The 23,670-nt window shown below is 45.2% G+C and overlaps 1 protein-coding gene across 3 annotated transcripts; it reads right to left on the bottom strand.

Annotated features, from left to right (window-relative positions):
- Window positions 1–1,378: 1,378 nt before the first annotated feature.
- Window positions 1,379–23,580, bottom strand: bag5 (BCL2 associated athanogene 5). 3 transcript variants are annotated; one of them, XR_009784262.1, is made up of 4 exons: window positions 23,078–23,296; window positions 17,192–18,085; window positions 9,659–10,279; window positions 1,379–1,766 (listed from the first exon to the last, which is right to left on the bottom strand). XR_009784262.1 is itself a non-coding variant. In XM_061743969.1 (3 exons), exons 1-3 carry the CDS (start codon window positions 23,483–23,485, stop codon window positions 9,739–9,741), a joined length of 1,458 nt encoding a protein of 485 aa, XP_061599953.1. In that variant the 5' UTR covers window positions 23,486–23,580; the 3' UTR covers window positions 7,393–9,738. The 3 variants fall into 3 exon arrangements, 2 of the variants coding, with proteins under 2 accessions (XP_061599953.1, XP_061599952.1); XM_061743969.1 differs by lacking the exons at window positions 1,379–1,766; window positions 23,078–23,296 and adding an exon at window positions 23,463–23,580 and having other exon boundaries at window positions 7,393–10,279; XM_061743968.1 differs by lacking the exon at window positions 1,379–1,766 and having other exon boundaries at window positions 7,393–10,279.
- Window positions 23,581–23,670: the final 90 nt, after the last annotated feature.

Here is a 23,670-nt window from a genome sequence, read left to right as displayed (position 1 = left end):
AGAGGGAAGGGAGGTTAGAGCAGACCTCATCAGACAGCTGCGTAGGGCTGAGAGATCGTAGGTTTCTGCGGTAGGAAACCATCTTTGGAGTCGGGTGAGTGACAGGAGGGAGGGAGATGGAAAATGTAACCAGGAAGTAGTCTGAGAGGTTCAGTGGTGTGACACACACGTCAGCTGTAGTACAGTTTCTGGTCAGCACCAGGTCAAGGGTGTGACCAACTTTGTGTGTTGGAGGAGTCTGGACCAGTGTAAGATTGAAAGAGTGGATGAGAGGCAGAAACTCATTTGCCGTTTTGCCGATGTGAATGTTCATATCTCCCAGTACAATGAGTGGAGAAGCATCATCAGGAATGTCAGAGAGAATCATGTCTATTTCAGAGATTAACTCATCTATGTTGTCTCCTGGAGGGCGGTATATGACCAGAATGTAAGTAGTGAAGGGCTTAGAGATCTTTACTCCGTGATTTTCGAGTGATGAGCATTTAGCAATGGGACAGACACAGATTAGAAAGCCGGTACCACTTCTTCGCCCAGAGGTGTTTGAGTGGATTCTGCATCTACGGATAGAGGCACTGGTGTAGCTGTTTTCTGGATGGATCCAATTCTTGGTCCTTATTGAAACTGTCTCTTTCACTGCCTTATGTATCGCAAAGAAAACCATTCTAATGAATTGGAAACAAAAGTCCAATCTATGTATTAATCAATTCAGGAATCTTCTGTCAGATCATATTAGTAGTGAGATAATGTCTGCCTCCACTAAACATCATTAGGCCAAATTGCATTCTCTCTGGTCCCCGATTATAGGCTTCATTACCTAGTGGGGGCGGAGGGGTGGTGATCTAGTAGCCCTTAGGGTTGTCGGGGGTCGGCTTGGGGGGGCGCGCACACACACGCACGCACGCACGCACACGCACAGAGGAAGTCCAGGACCATGATGTCAGCGGCTGGCAGACTCCAGCATGGTCCAGTTTGTCCCTCAGCAGCTCTGGCTGGATGGTGTTGAAGGCACTGAAGGCAACTTATTTCTGATACCGATACTGGTACCGTGGGGTACGCGCTCCCAGCGCGACCGGGCTGCGGAGGAAAGCCCAGCCGGCTGAGTTTTGTTTTTATAATAGTTATTCTACTCATTTTATTTATTTTTATTGAATGTATCTGTTATAAATAAAACCTGTCTTCCAATAAATTGCATTTTTAGCCTAGTTATTTTTGTGGTAGAAGTATTGTATCGGTACTCGGTATTGGCGATTACACAAATTCAATTACTCATACTCGACTAGATTTGGTTGTACACAGTTCTAAATATCTGATTTTAAAACAAAATACATTTTTTTGAACACAAGAATTTAAGATGAAATTTAAGCATCTTTTGGTCCCCGGTCCTGCCCATCAATACATCCCTGCAGAGGAGCAGAGTGCTGGCAGCATCGTAGTCTGCTGTTCCTCTCGACCAGTGTCTTCACTCCAGGTCCTGCAGAGACACAGTCCTGCAGGCTTTTGCTCCCAGGGATGAAGACTCTCTGTCACGTATCAGATACTGTGCAGTGATTCTTGTTGCAGCCACATGTACAGTCTAAGTGGCCTTGAGCGAGAGATGCTCTCCCAGCCCTGGGACAGGAAAGGTAAAACTTTAATGCACATCTGCAGCAGCAGGATATCTTACGATGCATAAAATCTCTTTTATCCAGCGTCCTTTGATGATACGTTTTCTTAAAATAGCCCCGAGTCGGCATTTTAAAAGGTTTTGTGGATCACCGCTGAAGAACCTGCCACATCAGGAACAAGAAAAAGAACTGACACATTAACGGCACGGAAAAAACAACACACTTTCTTTATTTTGAAGTGGGAATACCAATTCTTAACACATCCATTCACGGAGCAATCACACAACGTATTTAGTCTAGCATCAGTGTGCTTTTGTACAAGCGCGTCTCGGAGAAACATAGAGCGTCATTCACAATCGATGCAGCTAAAGGCGACTTTAGAAAACATACTTGGAAAAAAACCCCAAACTATTTAAATATAATGTCCACCAGTGAGCACATTCCTGTCATTTTCAAAAAGAAAGGCAAGGCAGTAATAAACAAGCACGACCAAAAACATAAATAGTGCACTTCAATGAACTCGAGGAAGATCGTTTCCCTTTTGGTGACTTTCCATGTTACTTTATTTCTTTTCTCCACATTTTTAAAGACATCTTAGAAGCTAATTTCACCAACAACCGAGTGGTTGGTTCCAACTTGTGAAAGGAAATGTTCCGGCTTGTACCGAGATCCAGGCGACCCGGCAAAGAGGGCCCGGTTCCAGTTCACAAACCCTGACTGACAACTAAGAAAATAAACCAAACCAAGTGTAAAATGTGCAGGACATGAACACCTGCACCCTGGTGAAGGGGCTGGGACCTGCCCCCCTCCCAGCATGAACAGGGTGAGCAGCTGACAGTCACACTAAACAAATGCAACCTCACATAAATCTTAGAAATAAAAATGTGTTGAAAGAGGGAGATGCCGCGATGTCGACATCGATTGTTGTAGCCGCTCCAGTTAGCTTTGCAGTGATAATAAAAAGGAAGCGGTTAATGTTGGGAAAACAGGAAAAATGATGATCTTCCTTTTTTAAAGAAGCTACACCCTTTAATAGAGGGAATGTGCATGACGTCACAGATGAGACTTCACAGCGGGTTACGCTCACTGAGTGGCAGAAAGACTGAGTGTCAGAAAGACTGAGTGTCAGCGTAAACTTTCAGTTCGAGCAACTGGAAAACATCTAAAATGGGAAAGAGCTGTTGTGCGATCGACTGTAGTCATAGATTTAGCAAGAAATCTGAGTTATCGTTTTACAGACTGCTGAAAAATAAGCTTAAGAGAGACAAATGGATCGCTGCAATTCACAGAAACAACTGGATTCCAGGCACCGAAACGTGGATTTGTGGTTCCCATTTTGTATCAGGTAATGTTGGATTTTTGGGTAGCTAACGTTAAACGGTCAAATCATAAAGTTCGGTGTCCTCATCACTTTAATTTCACCAACAAATCCTGCCTTGAAGTCGAACCAAGCGTCAAGACTTTTGTAAGCCTTCAAGCTTTGCTTCGTGTATTTCCCCGACGTAGAAATTAAGTACATATAAATATCAGGAAACTGGATTCATGGCCAAATATTAATGTCCATGGACCACTGGTTCTTGGTAACTGTACCAAATATTAATGTCCATGGACCACTGGTTCTTGGGGTAACTGTACCAAATATTAATGTCCATGGACCACTGGTTCTTGGTAACTGTACCAAATATTAATGTCCATGGACCACTGGTTCTTGGTAACTGTACCAAATATTAATGTCCATGGACCACTGGTTCTTGGGGTAACTGTACGGGTCACTGTCAAGTCCAACTGACTTTAATTTAACCCCATAATCGGCTGTTATCCCGTCTTTTCAACAGTTTCCCCGACTAGTTGCAGCTATTTTTGCCACTCAGTGTGAGTAAGGGGGCGTGGTTCCGTGGGAAAGTGAGGTAAATGCAGACCCTCTATAATATATGAACACTTGTTGGACATCAAAACCACCATCAACCTATACCCTGCCGGCTCACCGGCACCTGTTCAGCCTGATCCAAGTGAGCTTTGGTGCTATATAAATACAAAAACTCAACATTCCTTAAAGACTACATTCAACACGGGGCAGGAAAAATGAAGAAGTCAAACTTGTACATCTGGAAGTCCCAAAGTCTTGTGTTTCTGTGTGTGAAAGCATCCTCCCGTGAAGGGCCCAGAACACCCAGAGGATCCCGGGCTTTTAAAAGGCCTGTCTAATGGACTGCGGTGCCACCAAGTTCAGACATCCTCCGCCACCCCGAGCTGCTTTTAGCGGTGTGTGTGTGTGTGTGTGTGTGTGTGTGTGTGTGTGTGTGTGTGTGTGTGTGTGTGTGTGTGTGTGTGTGTGTGTGTGTGTGTGTGTGTGTGTGTGTGTGTGTGTGTGTGTGTGTGTGTGTGTGTGTGTGTGTGTGGCCGGGGGACAACAGAGCATCCATACGTGAGCGACTACACATTTACTTTTAAATCTCTAGATTGCAGATTTAAGTAGTGGTTCACGTACTGGTGCTGATCTGATCCAAACAGTCTGGGTATTGTTCGTTAGTTATTTGAGAATCCAGAAGAAAATCTGCAAAAAAACTAAAATAAAGAAAAGAAATCTGGATCTGTACGGAAGAGTATTAGGGACAGGCAGGAGAAAAATAAAAATAATATTTTAGAGGAGGAAGATTTTTTTTTTCATCATGCACTTCGAGAAAAAAGTTGAAATATCGAGATTAATGTTGAAGTACAACTTTCTCAAAATGTTGAGAAAAAAGCCAAAATTTCGTGAATAAAGTTGAAATGGTGAAATTTCGACTTTATTCTTGAAATTGTATTTCAACATTAATCTCGACATTGACTTTTTTCTCGACATTTCAACTTTTTTCTCGAAATTTAGACTTTTTTCTCAAGTGCACGATAAAAAAAAAATCTTCCCCTCAAATATTTTTTCTCCTGCATGGCCCTAATACTCTGTGTTCAGCCTAGATTGTGAATAATTGGTTCAATTTAACGATGCTTTATTATTCCTACAGGTAAATGACATAATTTCATAACATGCATTATCAACAGGACTTCAATAAAATGTGCCTCATCACTTAAACAAGTCATGATGTTGACACGCTTAAGTTTTGATCCTTCAGTCTTGAAAGTTTACAACAACCTGTTTGTTTTATGTGCAAATGTCTCGTCCAGAAACGTGCACGTTGTTTATCAAAGTAAAGCTCAGTCCGGTTTGTTCTCGGCTTATTTCTAGACTGAACCTTAAGAACAAGTGTCGGCCTTCGGTCCCTGATGACCGCGGTCCTGCAGGTTTTAGGCCAGGAGTCGGCAACCCTGGTCCTCGGGCCCCATCCTGCATGTTTTAGATGTTTCCCTGCTTCAACACACCGTGATACAAGGAGCTTTGTCATCAACAGAGTTGTGCAGACCTTGATGACAAGCTAATGAGGACCTTTAATTAGAATCAGGTGTGTTGATGAAGGGAAATATCTAAAACAGGGGTGTCCAAAGTGGGTCCTTGAGGGCCGGTGTCCTGCATGTTTTAGTTGTTTCCTGCATCAACACACCTGATTCTTATTAACGGTCGTCACCACCTTGTCATCAAAGTCTAGATAGTTCTGTTTATGACCAAGCTCCTTGTATCACGGTTTGATTAAAAAAAAAAAGGGACACATCTAAAACATGCAGGACTGCAGCCCACGAGGACTGGAATTGAGAACCAGTGCCTAAAGGCTGAATTCTGGTTCTGCGTTAAACCTACGCCGTAGGGTACACAGCTATGCGGGAGTCTCTCCGTAGCCTACGCCGTAGCCTGACCTGCACCTCCCAAAGAATGGAACTACGCGTCGAGGCGACGCAGACCCAGCGCAGAACGAGAGGGCTGTGATTGGTTTGCTTGGTAGCAACGCATTCCCGGTTCCGGTTCATGAAATAGTAGTGAACTTTCAGCGCTCTTTTCTTCGTGTGTGTGCAATTTTCTTTTTTGGGTTATTTTGTTTTTTTGCACAATAGTTGTCCTTATCTCTTTGATTTACTGTGACGGGAAAAGCCTGAAGCTAAACAAAGTATCAACTAGTGCTCTGGGGGGTACTGCACGGCGGAGAAATGGAGTGACGGAGAAGTCTGAAGGATTCATGACGGCGTCACGGCAACGGCGTAGGCTCTATGTTGGTTTAACGCAGAACCTTAAATCAGGCTTTACTTCAACACACCTGATTCAATGCAATCGGCCTCTCCAGCAACGTTTGCACAACTTGGGAGATGACACAGCCCCTTGTATCATGAACCCTCTAAACCTGCAGGACGGGGCCCCGAGGACCAGGGCTGCTACCCCGGTCATTCTGTGATCTCCATTCATTGTCAAACACTAAAGAAACACTTCTAAATGATATGACTTGAAAACGATAAAAGTGCTTAAATTGGACCTCAGCTTCAGTTCTTGATTTCTTCCTGTTTTAATAAATTGCTTTTTTCTTTTTCTTTCAAAAACACGCTTCTTTAGCCTTTATAAAACCAACAACTTGTGCGGCTGAAACCCAGCTGGAGCGGGCTCGTGAGTCCCAGGCCTTAGTTTACACTCAATAAATACAGATTATGTCAAAATGTGGCCTCTGAAATTAAAGAAAACCAAGAGACCGAAAATAAACTGGGTAATTTCTCAGGAGGGGGCGACAATATTTGGGACCAAGGACCCAAGTCCGTCTTGACAAAGTCTTCCACTTTAGCAAATCCTTTTTATTTAAACAGTGCTTCATCTCGCCGCCATGTTGAACTACAGAGCAGACGTGTGCGCGGCTCTGAGACAATATGAATTATTAAAAGTCAGTTATGTAAAGAAATGCAGTGAACTGAAGCGTCCAGCAAAGGTAAATTCAAGGTGTTGTGCGAGAAGAGACAGGCCTGACAGTGTGTGATGAACGCTGCTGAATCTAATTTCCTCCTGGGCGACGCCGCTCCCCGCCAGGGAGTGGCTTTGTTCCAGCAGCAGCTAGAAGCAAGTGGAAAGGGTCTGTGGGAGTTCACTCCATCACATTTACCGACAAAACACCAACAGCGATGCACAGGATGAAGCTCTTAGCAGCGAGGATGAGCAACAAAGGCTTAGAGATTTGCTTTGGTTTAGGCGCGTCACGCGCTTGTGTGTAACGGGAAAGCAATCGGGACATCTGAGCCTCCTCTGTGCTTCACGGTGCGAGCCATCGCTCAGAGACAACTGTGACAGTCGGGTGATGAAGCGTTGCTCAGCCAGACGTGCTGCCGCCGCTTTACTTCTCCTCAGCTGCCAGGCAGACCCTCCCCAGCACACGTGACTGATCCGCGGCTGCGACGCCGCGACCGTCTTCTCCAACAGTTTTTACTGTGCAGCAGATGCCCCTTTGACATGTATGGAAGAGGATTAGAGCCAGGCAGGAGAAAAATAAAAATTATATTTTAGAGGATTTTCATTATGCACTTCGAGAAAAAAGTCGAAATGTCGAGAAAAAAGTCGAAATTTCGTGAAAAAAAGTCAAAATGTCGAGAAAAAAGTCCAAATGTCAAGAAAAAGGTCAAAATGTGGAGATTAATGTTGAAGTACAATTTCGAGAAAAACGTTGAAATGTCGAGAAAAAAGTCCAAATGTCAAGATTAATGTTGAAGTACAATTTCGAGAAAAAAGTCAAAATGTCAAGATTAATGTTGAAGTACAATTTCGAGAAAAAAGGCGAAATATCAAGAAAAGCATCAAAATGTCAAGATTAATGTTGAAGTACAATTTCGAGAAAAAAGCAAAAATGTCAAGAAAAAAGTCAAAATTTCATGAAAAAAGTCGAAATGTCGTGAATAAAGTTGAAATGTTGAGAACAAAGGAAATTTCGACTTTTTTCTCAAAATTGAATTTTAACATTAATCTCGACATTTGGACTTTTTTCTCGAAGTGCATAATAAAAAAAAATCTTCCCCTCTCAAATATTTTTGAAATGCTCTAAGTGAGATGTTTAGATGGTTTTAGGACGGTTTCCTCAGCTGCCCTTTCCTCCGTCACAGGACGCTCGTCTCTTTGCCGAGGTCGTTTCACTGGGAGGGTTCAGTATTTTCTGCTAAACGCCACCAGGACTGCTGCTCTGTGGACACGGCCGCTCCGGTGTGGGAGTACGAGCCGTTGGGTCCCAGTCACAAGCACTGGTTTTTCTGACCGGGGCAAACGTCCTCTCCAAAAACACATTCAGTGCTCTAGTCTCCTCGTTCTTGTGCATTGATGCTTGATTAAAAGGAAGCTCGCTCTCCAGTCTCACTGCACTCCTCACAAACTGATTCAAAGGGTGAAAATAAAGGCACAGAGATTCAGATTTTCCTCAAAAAGTCATTTCGTTCCCGTCAACTTTCCCCAGCAACAGCTCAGAAACGTCTCGAAGGCTCCGTCAACCGTGATCTCCATTAGCGCTTCGCCACGCAGGACTCGCCTGTCGCTCCTTCACCCTTGATATGTCAGTCCAGGGGATGTGGTCGCTACAGCCTCCCTTCCTCTTCCCCAGTCACACTCCTCGGCCAGTAGAAAGCAGCGGGCAGGAAAAAAGAAAAAGAAACAACGGCTATCTTCTTCTCCTGCTGGGATTATACACAGCCAGGACGGACGCCGTAAAAACAGACAAACAGATATGCAAGCAGCAAGAGCCAACGGGGCTGTCATCCTCCTATTCTGTCCATTCATTTCCTGTAGTTCTTCTAATGTTGGGGGGTTTCCATGCTAACAGAGATCCAGAGCAAACACTGTCAGGGTAAACGGGGGCACCTTTAGATTGATGCGTTAAGCCAGGGGCGTAACAGTCAGCCCCCGAGGGCCGGTGTCCTGCAGGAGGTTTCCTGCTGCAACACACCCTGACCAGATGAGTCGTCATCACCTTGCTGACACGCTGATGATCAGGTGACTAATGGCGCTTTTCCACTAGTACCTACTCAGCCCGACTCGCCTTGCCCTCGTTTCTTTTCAATACCCAGATCAGAAGTAGGCGGGTTGGAGCGAAGCTGCTGTGTTGTTTGCAGCCTTGAGCAGACGTGGACTGAGAAAGCTCCTGGTATATTTTTTTCATTCCTCGTGGCCCCATCCAGCTCTCTCTGGATATTCTCCTCAGCCACCACGTTTAAGAAGATCTCCACCTCGGAATTTGACCACGGAACAGATTTCTGTGCTGCCATTGTCCTTCGAAAAAAATGAACAAGAATCCGTCAGAGTCTCTTTCTCTGATTTCCTCCTCCTGACTCAGACGTCTGACTCCAACCCCCCGACCAATCGGTGGCCTGTAGTGTGATGATGTCAGATACAGCCGACTCAGCCGCTTAGAACCTCGGCAGAATAGATACAGAAAAGTATCTACTCGGCATGTTAGACCCCTGGTGGAAAAGCACCAAACTGAGTGGAGGCGAGTTGAGTCGGGCAGAGTAGGTACTAGTGGAAAAGCACCATAAAACATGCAGGACACGGCCCTCGAGGGCCGATGCTGGTTCAAACACAAACTGCTCCACTCTAAAAAGAGCACGTTTCACAGCAGACAAACGGATGCTGAGTAAACATTTATGTTGGTGACACCTCCTTCTCCGGAGGGAAGTAACTCAAACTCAGATCTGCTGCACAAACTGCATTGAAACCAGAGAAACATGCTCCAAATCTGACCTTTTTTTTTTTTTTTAATGTCTCCTTCAAAAGTGAGCTGGTTTAACGACCTGCCCAGAACCCTGTTCTCGTGGCAGAAGAGAGTGACTCAGCGGAGTTGACATCGGTCGTCTCCGTTAGCAACAGACTTGTCTGGGAGGTCACTGCCCAACAATCCATCACACTCATCAATTTATCAATATCAAGTGCAAATGGGAGAAGACGAACAGTAGTGCTCTGACAGCAGGCTTCTGCAAACACGAGGACGACAAGTCTCACTCTCTCACACACACACATACACGCACACACACACACACACGATAGTCAAAATGTGATTCAGAAAAGGAGTTCTGTGTTGGCCACAATTACTACCACAAAAAGACGCAAGAAAAGCGCTGCTGCAGTGTCTTCTGGGTACTTTAAGTCAATATTTACAGCCCACGGAATGATAGCATACCAGTTTTTTTAATGTACACTCATGACCAGCTCCTGTAACTCCTGCGGAGGCGTTCCGGCCGACAGGCATCTCCCAGTAACTCAGTACTCCCACTGGTCTGTTTTCATATCCAGGTAGTTGAGAATGTTCTGGGCGAACTTCACCGCCTGCTTGCGGGCCACCTTGGTCATCTCGTCGCCCTGCGAATCCACGGCATCCAGCGCCAGCAGCTGCTTGGTCAGCAGCTCCTCCAGTATCATGTAGCTCTTGTCGGCCCGCTTGCCGTCGAAGCCCAGCACCTGGGCCTGGAGGTCCGAGAGACTGCCCAGGACCATCCACACGGCCCGGTGCGCCGGGTGCTCGTTGGGGCCCAGCTGACGGCGGGCCAGGGCCTCGCGCAGGTCCAGGAAGGTGATGACGGCCTGGACCTCCACCACGGTGCGGCGCCGGGCCTCCCGGATGCACGGGTTCTTGGCCGTGTCCACCTGGTCCAGCTGCGTGAGGACGCTCTGCAGCTCGGCTTTGGGCCGGAACCCCAGGTCGCCCATGGCGCAGTGCCGCAGGATGCCCATGCGGAGCTGGGAGACGTGAGCTCGCACGGCCTCGATCTCACGGATGGAGTTGTTGTGCGCCAGATCGTACCTGCGGAGACAAACATGGGGTCACTGCAGAGAAATGCCGCTGGTCGCCATGGCGATGAGAGTCAACCGTATCAGGCGGCTGCAACACCAACATACAAGGTAATGGCCACCGTTACATGAGGTTTGTTAAAGTTATTCTATGCAACTTCCTAGAGCTAGCAAGATTTGAAAGTGGCGCTTCCTCTAAGCCCCGCCCCCCCCGCCCCCAACCACGAGCGCTCCGTCCAAAGCCACGCCCCCACAAACACGAACGCGCATACGATTATTAAAATTTTGGAGAGCACATTTACAGCAAAACTACCCCATGTCTCATTCACCTGTAAGCGAGGCCGGTTTTAGGGGGGGCACGGGGGGGCTGTGCCCACCCAAACGTGCATCCTGCCTGTCTCCATCCCGGAGAGCGCCGGTGCACGGCACGGCAGCGCTGCGGTGCGCTGCAGGCTCTAAAGCCACGGCTACGCCGTAGCCTACGGCGTAGCTGCGGCATAGGGCTGAACGATTTTTGAAAATAATCTAATTGCGATTTTTTTCCTCAATATTGCGATTGCGATTTAATATGCGATTATTTTTTCAAGGTCCTGTTCTCATGTATTTTTCAACTACACAAGCAATAAATTGGTCTGTTTTATAATAAACAATGTCAGATTTATTTAAAGCACAGATTACAACAATAAAGAAAACAAATCTGTGGCTTTACCCAGTACTGAAGTTGAGGGGGGATGAGGGGGATGGCATCCCCCCTGAAATAAAAACGGTCCAAATCATCCCCCCTGTAAAACTGCCATCCCCCCTTTCCATCTCTTATGTCATTTCATCAATTAATGTAGTTTTACTGCCTTTTCAACATTTAGTCATTACCAGAAAAATAACTTATTTGACAATTTTCACCTGTTTCAAGTAAATTTTCACTTGAAATAAGTAGAAAAATCTTTTTTTTATCTTCTCATTACAAGTAAAAAAATCTTGTTCCACTGGCAGATTTTTCTACTTATTTTAATTGAAAATCTACTGTAAACAGGTGAAAATTGTTGTTTTTTCCAGTGATGAGTCTTGTTTTAAGTTTAATGAGATTTTTTTTACTAAAATGAGACATTTTAACTAGAAATAAGACAAATATTCTTGTTAAGATTGTGAGTTTTTGCAGTGATCCATTTTACTTATCCTGTGAAGGACAGAGTCATATTGATAAGTTCAGAAAAGTGTTTTTATTGTTGTGTTTTGATGTATTTGATGTAAGCCCAGTGGATATTTAAAGCTTACAGAAGGCTGCATTTAACTGCTGCTATGTCATTCCTGCAGTATTTCTGCAGGTGTTTTGGTCACTGCTATTATTTGTAATATATTATATTATTTGTAATCAGCACAAATTATCTGTCCCCATATGATAAAATCCACCATGCCCCCTGATTTTTTTTTTTTTACAACTCGAGTACTGGCTTTACCTCTAACCCAATCGCACGACACCAAACCGGGTTAAACTTTAGCCAAAACGAGGCGTAGTTTAATAGAAAAACACAGAAAAACTCCCACAGGGAACAAAAAAACTTCCTCACAGGAAACTCAGAACTTCTTCACAAATAACTCAAAAATCACATGGAAAAAAACCCACCAGCAAACTAACAAACAAACCAACAAAGCTCAGAGTTAACAAAACCAACCAGCAATGAACTCGCAGCCCCGCTCTCCTCCGACGGGCTGCAGGTGTGGTTTAAAGCTGATTTATGGTTCCGCGTTACACCAACGCAGGGTACGCAGTACGTACGGCGCGCGACGCCGCGTACACCTACGCCGTAGCCTACCGCGTACCCTACGGCGTAAGCTCTGCGTCGATTTAACGCGGAACCATAATTCAGGCTTCACAGTGCGGCTCCACTGTCCGCCGGCGCCCGGCTCCTCGCCACGCCGACTCCGCGGTCATATATTTAATAAATGTATAAAGCCCATATATCTATAAAGCCCTGCCTGGCCGAGCCCTAACACTGAGGCCATGGTAGAAACAGTAGGTTACAGGCGGACATGCGGCACTGTTGACTTTTTTTCCCTGCCGGCAACGTGACCAGATCACGTGACCAGATCACGTGACTGGTCAAATCGCAGCCTTTGCGGTTTGAAAATCTCGTTTTATCACATCGCGATATTATCGCAAATGCAATTAATCGTTCAGCCCTACTGCGGCAACAGAGATGGCACCTGCCGTGCCGTGCACCGGCGCTCTCCGCTCTCGGCGTGAGACGCCTACATCCCCACGGACCCCATACAGCTTCCGAGCCGGAGCTGCTGCAGCTTTTCACGGCTGCGGCAGCAGCAGCAGCAGCAGCGGCGGACTAACGGCTCCCGCTCCCCGGTCACACACAGCGGGGTGCTCTGGATATAACTACATAATAACTATATACTGGGGTCCGTGGCAGAAGGGAGGGAGGGAGGGGGTTACACTGGGACACGGTGAGCCCAGGAGGACCCGTGAGAAGTGGACACGGGGGCGGCTGGAAGCGAGTGCGCGCATGGGACAGGGCGGGAGGGGGGGCGTGGCTTAAAATGAAGACATCTGATTGGTTCTTTCCCTTCCTGGACCTGGACCAATCCGTATCATTCGGACCGAATGGGGGGGGCTTAGAGGTGCCTCTTTCAAAATTATTGCTAGCTCAGGGAGAATCAGGGAGAATGCCTTTAATTCTGAATTAATTATTCCAAATTAAATAATTCAGAATTAAACTATTTTCCTTCGAGTTTACATGGAAATAGTAATTCCAAATTGAGGTTTACATGGAAAACACGTTTGATCCAATCCCGCTTAAGGTCTGGGGGTTGGGAAGGTTCTGATTGGATAGGGGGGAGGACCGGAAGTTACGTCTACCGGAAGAAAAACTAACTTAGCTGCTACAACTTTGAAAAGATCACCATTTTTATGTTTCCTGTTTCCATCTGTTCTTTTAATGATTTCTATTTATTAAATAAATGGTCTCTGCTCTTGACCAGCATTTACTGCGTGCTGCCATCTTGAAACTTTGTTTGGAAAACCAGCCCAGCATTAATTTAAAGCGAGTGTATACATGATCACGGAATTATTCTATTTGGATTTAAAATCAGAGTAAACCAGCCACTTACTTCGGAATTAAGTTTAATTCGGAATGGCCATTTTCATTCGGAATTAGGTGTTTACATGGTAATTTTTACTCATTTTAAATCAGATTTAATTTTCATTCTGAATAATTAAAGAGGAATTAAACTTCCCATGTAAACGCACTGAATGTTGTTTTAAGCGGTGCGTCCGAAATGCCATACTAAACAGTATATACTCAAAAAGTATACTTTAGTTGGCAAACTTTTGAGTAAATATCAGTAGTATGCATTAATTGGGACGTACTACTTAGAGCCACACGGCACTTCCTGCCGTTGGGAGGGGAATGTGTTACCATGGTAACAACTCCTGTCACAGCAGCAGTAGCAGCTGTTACCATGGTAACAACTCCTGTCACAGCAGCAGTAGCAGCTGTTACCATGGTAACAACAGCAGTAGCAGCACCGCTCCGCTCTTTCCCCTTTATCCTGGCCCAAACAAGATGACATTTCTCCTTTCTCTCATTCGTAACTTTGCAAATACATCTACCCACACAATAATGTGATAAATGATGAATCATCTGGTTAATATCTTACGGAAACCCAAGCGAAATCACACCTAATTCCTCACATTTGAATTGTAGCGTGATGCGGCTGCTGCTGCTGCTTTGCTTGGTATTTTTGTTGGTTGCTAAGTATCTGCAACACTTAGCAACCAAACACCGCTGCATTGCATTGTGGGAAGTTTCTGCTTAGCTAGTGTCCATCAAACCATACTAATAAATTACTCCAGAATGAGTATGGATAGCGCATACTATTGAGTACGTACTAATGTTTCGGACGCACTAAAAAATCTCACATACTGTTTTGCTACTCATTAGGGAGGAAGGATGGGATTACGGACGCAACTAAGGTTTCCGTCCCACAAAAATCAGCTTTCAGCTGATAAACTTACGTTGTAGGTCAACAAGGAACCGTGTCTTTACAACTAATGTTTAAATCTATTTTATTATCATACTCCAGCAATCCTTTCAGTCAGAAGGAAGTAGTTCATTTATCTCGTTACTTGTGTTATTGTGTGCAGCCCAACATTACAGAGCCAACGTTTTTGAAGCTGTCCATCTGATAGGATCCCCCACATGTTCCTGGCACAATTAATGCATCACAAACTAATCTAATAACAATAACAAGCTGAATGACATCAAGATAACATCCTACCACCGGGGTCTAATCCTGGCTGATCTCCCGGATACAAGGACCAGACTGGAAAACGTGATTTCCTTGTAATAAATGAGCTGCACTTTGCTGCTACAAGGGGGGGTAATGTTTGCAGTGCTCTCATTCATCGTGGACAAGTCAGGAAGAAGATCACAGTTAATAAAAGAAGATTGTGAAGTTAGACAAGAAAAGAGACCACCATTCTTAAATGTGTTATTTTAGGCAGATACTACGAAAATAAAACCTCTGCCAACTTCCTGACTCAAAGCAATTATCTTGGACTAATCTCTCCGTGTTTGTTGGCATCCCTCTCCTGTCCTCTAACCCTCCAGGTAGAGATGCATCGATCGATCGGCAGCCAATCGGTATCGGCCGATAATGGCCCTATCGGTTTTGATCGGAAAATAAGAGTTTCACTCACATGTGGCGGACGCTATCGCTAAAGCTTTCACAAAGCTAAATAATTCAGAATTAATTTTTATTTTAAGATTGAATTCCTCTTTCCACAGGAAAAATAAGGTTCCTAGTTTACAACTTGTATCAACTTTTAGAGAGTGACAGTCTGCTGTTGTCTGTGTTGGTGCACATGTTGTACATAATTATTACCACAGGAAAGCTGAAGCTAGTAGCTACAGTCGCCTCTAGAGGCTGAAATATTGCATATTGCCTCAGCCTGCAATAAAACAGACAATTCATGATACTTTCTCATCTCCTAATTTTTCTACCTAATAATACAATGTCAGTGTTGTACATGAGACAACAATATTGATGAATTTATGGATTTCACGCTGTGATCGGTGATCGGCAGATACTATTTTTGGAGATCGGTGATCGGTCCTCAAAATCCTGATCGGTTGAATCTGGTGTGTTAATGCAAGGAAACACCTAAAACCTGCAGGACTGCAGCCCTCCAGGACCAGGAACGAAGACAACCGCTTCAGCTGGTTGAGCCAGAGAGCTGAGATTCTGCTTTCTTCCAGTCAACATTGAGTTTTCCCTCTCCACTGTGGCCCTGTGCTTGCTATAGAGGGGAAGAGTTCATGTGCTCTACTACTATTACTGCCATTTAGCAGACGTTTTTATCCAAAGTGACTTACATCAGACACCATCACACACACTATGGAGCAATTAGGGTTAAGGCTTGTGTTGCAGTCGTTAAATTGAAGTTATTACTTTTGTAAATTTGTTAACTTAGTTTTATATTTATATATATATTCTGCTTATGATTTTGCTAAGGATGTTTATATTATTGTTTTTTATGTCTCCAGAGGGCGTGTTTTGTGCGTCAGAAGGATTTATGGGTCAGGTGATTGCGTGGCATCGAAAACCTAAATGTTTGATTACGAGGGTGGTGGTTGTCTACAGGTTTTTGACCACGTTATTTAAGTTTTTGTTGCCATGAAAAACTTTTTCGTTTGCTTTTGGATGTGGTAATAATTTAGAAAACACTTTGGAACAAGTTGGAACGTAAAAATAAAAGTTATGATTTTTTTAAAAAAGCTTGGCGACCTAAAGTTTTATTAACGTTAGTGAAGCGGACCGCCCCCTTCTACACCACGGCTTTTAAAACGAAAAGGCCGATACAGCCTTGCTCAGGGGCCCAACGTGGTTCATCTTGGTTGCCGTTCCGGGGGCTTGAACCTGCTCCTCCAGACCCAAACCCACCTCTGTAGCCACTAGACTTTTTTATTCTTATTCAGTCAATAACTGGAGGATATTTCCAAAATTACGCCACTATCCACCCCACCTGTATAGGGGTCAATGACGAATAAGGATTTTCAACAGGTCAATTTTAAAATAATAAAAAAAAAGAATATCTATTGCAGTAGTTCATAAATTCATATAAAAATTTTAAATTAAGTGATTTCAGAGTTTTTTGTCAAGATGAATTGGCACTAGCCTTAAAAAAGTCATCTGGTGCAACCATGATTCATATTAAAATAAATTAATTTCCTTAAAATCTTGACATCTTTTTTTTACAAGTTTTCAGTATTATACAAAAATGGTTGTTTTTTTAATGGTCGCGCCACATGATATTTCATAAAATGGACGTCATCAGTCAAACTTTGTTTGTATATTATGATGGAAATATAAATACAAATGTGTTGCAATCTTACACACTACAAGACACTTCGGACATCATGCCAGATCGGGCAGAAGATTGATTTAAAAACATTTAGAGTGATTTCAAATACATTTTCAAAACAAGAGTCATGGTCGGACGGTCGCACCACATGACATTTTGACGCTTAAGACAACAACAAAATCACAAATAACTAGTATTTTTTGTATAATTCAAGTGAGTCCGATATGTGGGACAGATAGGTCATATATCTGGTATTTTTTTTATCCATTTAAACCTTTTTTGAATTGAAAAAAAAAATCTGTTTTTCAGAAAAAATATAGGCGTCACGTCATTGACCCGTAGTCAATGGCCCGGTTTCCCAGATCAGTTAAGTAGTTCTTAACAGCGAAAGACTTCTTTCAAACCATCTTAAGGAGCCTGTGAAAGAACTACTTAACTGTTAAGAACTACTTAACTGATCTGGGAAACCGGGCCAATGTATGTAGAGCAAATCATGACTGATACAAGTCATGAAAATATAAAGATGAAGCTGTCTTCACGAGTGACGCTTACCTTCGCGTGTCGTCTCCTTCTCCCTCCAGTTCCAGATGTCTCAGGAGTCCATTTATTTCCTCCACAACTTGTTTTCTGTAATTTCTGATGGCCGTGTTCCCGGAGACGTCCAGAGCGTCCAGCTCCACCTGCAGCTCCGTGAGGATCCGTGAGAGGTGGGCGCAGCTGTCCCTGCCGCTCAGCCCCATCAGCAGAGCCACCAGCTGGCCGCGAGCCACGCTCACCTTCACCATCACCTGGTTGATGGCGTGCACGGCCTCGTGGGTCTCCCCCGACAGCGGGAGGGACAGGGGCTGGTGCTGCGTGGACGCCTCGAACACATCCTGGACGGCGCATAGGCGCGTTAGCGCGCGGTAGCGTGCTTTGCGGAGGGGGACCCTCCCCTCGGTCTTGATCTGGGTGAGCCTCAGCACCAGCGCCTGCAGAGCGTCCACCAGCTCGTCGCTGATCTCCGCCACCCCGCCTGCGCGCTGGGGAGCCACCACGCGCTGGTCCACCAGCTGCCGCGCCTCGTGGCTCAGCTCCTCCATGGCCAGGCGGGACGGGTGCGTGGCGTTCTCCTCCAGGTAGCGCAGCAGACCCTCCACCTCCTGCGCGGCTCTCTTGCGAGCCCCCTGCAGCTCCAGCTTGCCCTCCGTGTCCACCTGGTCCACCTCCAGCAGCAGCCGGGTCAGCTCCCGCTCCAGGCGCTTGTACTCCCGGTCGTTCTGCAGGCCGCTGAAGGTGCAGACCTGCGGGCCGAGAGACGAGACCTCCTTCTGGACCTCGTACAGCCGCATCATCGCAGGGTGCTGCGGATGATACGGCTGCTGCTGCTGCATCGGATGTTGCTGCTGCTCCTGCGGACCGCCATGGTCCATCCTCTTCCCTCCATCAAAGGGCTTTCCAAACAGGCTGGGGGAGGGAAAGAAAGAACATGTATACAAATAAGGGCTGGGGATCGATTCAAATGGCACGAATTGATTCGATTCCGATTCTTAAGATTCAGAATCGATTATCACGCTTTGATTCAATACGATTCCGATATTGATTTGGGTTAGTGTTATTAAATCTGGTTTTTAAAGCTATTGCATGAATTATATGACTGTGTAGTTCTGCAACATATTAACCACCACAGCATCCGAGAAGAAAGGAAAAACAGGCACAAAAATATCCCAGATATAGAACTGTGCACAAGTCTCATCACTGTTTCACACACATTTACATTTCAATGCTTTATCAAGACACAAATAGAAAATACTGTGACATTATTGGAGGTAGACCTTTTGATCAGTTGACTGATTATTAGTAATTTTTTGTAAATATTCTGCCTCATAAAACCAATATAAGTCTACCCTAAAATAATACGTATAGAACACAGATTTAACCCTTTTTAAGGACACCGTCTCAAGTTTTCAGTAATGTTTTGGTTTGAGAGACACAGGTTCCGATATTTTCTATTTCTGTCTTGAAGAGGCTGGAAAATAAATATAAATCTTATTAAAGATTTGATAAAACAACAAGGCTAGGGGTGTGTACGCCTATTGCACAGTAACTATGGTGCTGCGAATTCATGCACGACACTTGTGTAACAAGCGTCGACTGTCCTCCTCAGGCATCTCCACGACCGGTCAAGCCCCAATTCACAGGCGTCGGACGCCTCATAGGCCAACCTGCAGGTTTCAGACGACTCCCTGCATCAACATACCGGAATCTAATTAATGGTCATCATCAGCTTGTCATCAAGGTCTGCACAAGTCTGTTGGTGACGCAGTCACGCCAAACAAAACCTAATGTCTCACGACATTTAATAAACCTAAAACTATCTAACGGTGAGTATCAACTCAAGGAGCCTTGTGATCGCCAGGCAAAGGAGCTAGAGATGCACCGATCGATCGGCAACCGATCGGTATAGGCCCGATAATGCCCCTATCGGTTTTGATCGGAGATTGGAAAATAATAGTTCAGGCGGCCGATCTGATGACGTTTACAACAACAAACCGCTGCCCGCCCGCGCGGGCGTTCCCACATCTCAGACCCAGGTCTGCTACGGGGGCGTGACCGTCTCTACAAAACATCAACACTGAAAATGTCTTCTCCGGTACGGGAGTTTTACAATGTCTGAATAGGACAACAAATTTGTAGTTTGCAAGGTGTGTGCAAAGCAGATACCCCGAGGAGGAATGTTATAAAAGAATTTCAACACAACGAAGCTGATAAGACATTTGAACGTTTTTCACATGGAGTATATTGAGTTTCCAAAGTTGGCTGCTGCTAAGGCAGAGACAGAAAAGGAGCAACGCCGCTAACTCAACTGAACTTAACAGAGACCTATGAACGACAGCAAGAAAAATAAAGAACTACATCGTAAGGTAATGGATTCATAAGCTTTGCTCATCAGCCGCTTTCTTTTGTAGAAGACGTCGGGTTTAAACGCGTTGTTAGCAGCTTGGATCCACAGTAGGCACTGCACTGCCGCGTCATAAATATTTCACTGATAAATGATCACCAGAGTTTTACCAGACTATATACAGTCCAAACCCTTACGCAGGACGACAGTCGTGTCAGTGTGAAGAGTTTTGCTTCACTCACAAGAGTTTCCTCACTCGCAGCGGATGCTACCGCTAAAGCTTTAGCAAACCTTAATAATTCCTAATTGATTTTTATTTTGAGACTTAATTCCTTTTTCCAAAGGAAAACTCAGGTTTAGTGATGCACCGATTATTCGGTAACCAAAATTGTTCGGCCGAAACTGGCAAAAAAAACACTTTCGGTGTTCGGTGGAATAAGTGGGAAAAAAAACCGGACAATTAATAACGGCGTTGTAAAATAAGGAAATAGACTGACCGCTCCCGTAACGGTTGCGCACCACAAACACAAATCGTTGGCCAACCAAAAGGTAACCACATAAGAATTTTACCTAACATTCACCAGGAGGTGGAACCAAAACAACATAAATCAATCTATTTTTATGTTCAATAAATATTTTCTACCTTGTAATTTTGTAAAAGATTTTTTTTCTTTTAAAAGCATGCCTAAATCAAATTTATTTGATTTATGCAATGGTGAAAAAATTGGCAAAATAAATGAAAAACTGCGAAGAACCATGTTCGGTATTGTTCGGTATTCGGCCAAGTGTTTATTATTATTTTCGGTTTCGGTTTCGGCCACAAATTTTCATTTCGGTGCATCACTACTCACTACTTATAGTTTACAACTTGTGTCAACTTTTAGAGAGTGACATGTTTACTGTTGTGTGTGTTGCTGCACATGGTGTACATAATTATTACCACAGGAAAGCTGAAGCTAGTAGCTACACTTACTCTTTCAGTGTCTAGAGGATGAAATATTGAATATTGCCTCAGACTGCAATAAAACAGACAATTCATGATACTTTCTCATCTCCTAATTTGTATACCTAATAATATAATGTCAGTGTTGTGTACATGAGACAACAATATTGATGAATTTATGGATTTCACGCTGTGATCGGCGATATCGGGATCGGCAGATACTGATTTTGGAGATCGGTGATCAGCCCTCAAAATCCTGATCAGTGCATCTCTACCAAGAGCAGCAGTTCTGCTGCCCTGTAACCTTGACCTGATTGACCGTCTCCACATACTGGAGAGAAGGAAACATCCTCTCTAGATTTAGACAGATAAGAGCAAGAAAGTGAACGGCGGAAACATAAAGCTCCATCAGACTAAACTTCCCATGTCTACTACACAACAGTAACGTGGCTGGAAGCAGAATTAGCTGATAGGAAGTCTTTATCATCTAATGCTCGTAACATCTCAATGTAACAGAAATACTAGTCCACAATAAAAGGTTTGGTTTTCCAAATCATCAATAACACTTATCAGAATAGACATGATTATGTATCAGCATCCCCTAATACTATGATGTAAGAGGAGGAGGGGCTGGGCCTGAGCTGCCAGGTCAACGCTTCCAAATGTGAGTATTTATTAGGATAATCTCAACAAACCCCCCCCAGCCCTGGCAGACAGCTCCTCCCTCAGTTTGATTAAGACAGCGGGGGTGGGGGGGGTGGTGTATGGCAGATGATCAGATCAGCCAGGAGGCAACAGTTCCAACCAGCATGGAGGCCGGCGAGTGGCGCCACCAGGGGGCCCCTCCTACAAATTTGCTGGCCACCCCACTTGCCTCAATAAAAAAAAAAAAAAAAACACTTGCCGGTCACACATGGCGCTTTTCCACTAGTACCTACTCAGCGTGACTCGACTCGCCTTGGCGCTTTTCCACTAGGGGTCTAATGTGCCGAGTAGATACTTTTTCTGTAACTATTCTGCTGAGGTTCTAAGCCAGTGTTTCCCAACCCTGGTCCTCAAGGCCCACTGTCCTGCATGTTTTAGATGTTCCCCTGCTTCAGCACACCGTGATACAAGTGGCTGTGTCATCAACAGAGTTGTGCAGGCCTTGATGACAAGCTAATGAGGACCATTAATTAGAATCAGGTGTGATGATGAAGGGAAACATCTAAAACATGCGGGACAGTGGGCCTTGAGGACCAGGGTTGGGAAACACTGATCTAAGCGACTGAGTCGGCTGTATCTGACATCATCACACTACAGGCCACCGATTGGTCGGGGGGCGGGGCCGTCAGGAGGTGGAAATCAGTGAAAGAGCGACTCGCGGCTTCTTCATTTTATCCGACAGGCGATGGCAGCGTAAAAGTCTGTTTCATGATCCAACTCTGAGGTGCAGATGTTCATAAACCTGGTGCTGAGGAGAGAATTAAAAAGGGATCTAGACGGGAGATAAGGAACGACCAGATCCACCAGGAGCTCTGTCTCTTCATAGCTGCTCACGGCTCCAGCTGACTTCTCAGCAGCGCCGAGACAAACTAACAAACAAAAAAGCGTCGCCGCTTGAAGCTTCTCTCACTCTTATTTTTTAACTTGATATCGAACACAAGTCACAGACCCAGCAGCACATCTATCATCTCCTCCAGGTTCTACATCTTTAGTGTTGTTGTCTTCTTCCTTTAGATCACACAATCAAATACGTCACAGCAGCTTCACTCCAACCTCCTACTTCTGATCTAGGTATCGAAAATAAACGAGAACAAGGCGAGGCGAGTCGAGCTGAGTAGGTACTAGTGGAAAAGCGCCAATAGATTCTATCGTCAGTATATATATATATATATATATTAATTAAAAATACATATACACACCACACATTTATATATATATATATATATATATATATATATATATATATATATATATATATATGCCTTAGGTTTTTAACAACATGGTATTAACCATTAATATATATATATATGCAGACAAATTAGAAAGTAAAAAAAATAATAAAAAGTATTTCTGAGCCTGTATACTACAACAGTATAATAAAGTCCTGTAATGATGGCTTTTAGTTTTGGTTCCACCCCAAGAATTGAAGTGGCCCCCTCTGCCCCCCCTATGAAACAGTTCTGGAGACGGCCCTGGCTGCACCTGGTCCAGGCTGGTCCAGCTGCTGGTCCAGGTGCGGCTGGTCCAGTCCAGCTGCTGGTCCAGGTGCACCTGGTCCGGCTGGTCCAGTCCGGCCGCACCTGGTCCAAGCTGGTCCAGCTGCGGCTGGTCCAGCTGCAGCCGCACCGCTTTGCGCCGCGCTGCGCATTATTCTGTGACCGCAGCACAGCGACAGGGCCGCGGGTCCGTCCGGCGGAGCCCCGTCTCCCCCCCAGCACACCTCCACACCCGCCTGAAGCCTCATTTATGGTTCCGCGTTACACCGATGGCGTAGGGTACGCGGCGACGCGCACCGTACGCGTACCCTACGCCGTAGACTCTGCGTCGGTGTAACGCAGAGCCATAAATCAGGCTCTCCGCGCCTAGCATCGCCGGGGCCCCCGCTCATCTTCCTCCCGGCCCCGCTCACCTCTTCAGCACCCCGAACACGTTGGCGCACATTTTCCCGGAGGCCTGTTTCCATGAGCCACCGCTCGGGTTCTCCGGGTTCTCCGGTTCTCCGGGTCCAGCTGCAGAACCACCGACTGGTCCAGTGACTGGCAGCGTCCGGGCAGTGGCCCCTCCCCCGGAACCAGGTCCGCCCCAACTCGGTTTAAAAAATAAAATAAACACACGCAGCTCCTTAACAACGACCCGCCGGCTCGGGGAGAGCTGTAGTAAATACGGGGCAGTGTCCTCGTCCCTAACGCCGCGGTGCGTGTCGGTGTCAGCTGACCGCCCCGCCTCGGCCCAAACCCCCGGCTCTGAGCTCAGTATGTCGGCACCAGTCAGTAACAGCATACCCCCCCTCTTACCTGCACAGCCAACGCACAGCCATCTGAACAGCTGCTGAAAAGTGACCCGAGAGTAAAGCTGAACATTAGCCCACCTAGCTGCTTCTCTAGTTACTTTCCTGCACACGGGCATGAACTAACACGGAGTTAATGTTCCTCCATAGCGCGGGATTAGGGCCTAATAACAGTGTCTTCTTTATCATTTAGAAAAAGAAATGACAATACATCT

The sequence above is a fragment of the Cololabis saira genome, chromosome 16 (genome assembly GCF_033807715.1).
Source record: "Cololabis saira isolate AMF1-May2022 chromosome 16, fColSai1.1, whole genome shotgun sequence".
In the NCBI taxonomy this organism is placed as follows: domain Eukaryota; kingdom Metazoa; phylum Chordata; class Actinopteri; order Beloniformes; family Belonidae; genus Cololabis; species Cololabis saira.
The sequence above is the reverse complement of the archived record's forward strand: the minus strand, read 5'-3'. Positions and strand labels throughout refer to the sequence as shown.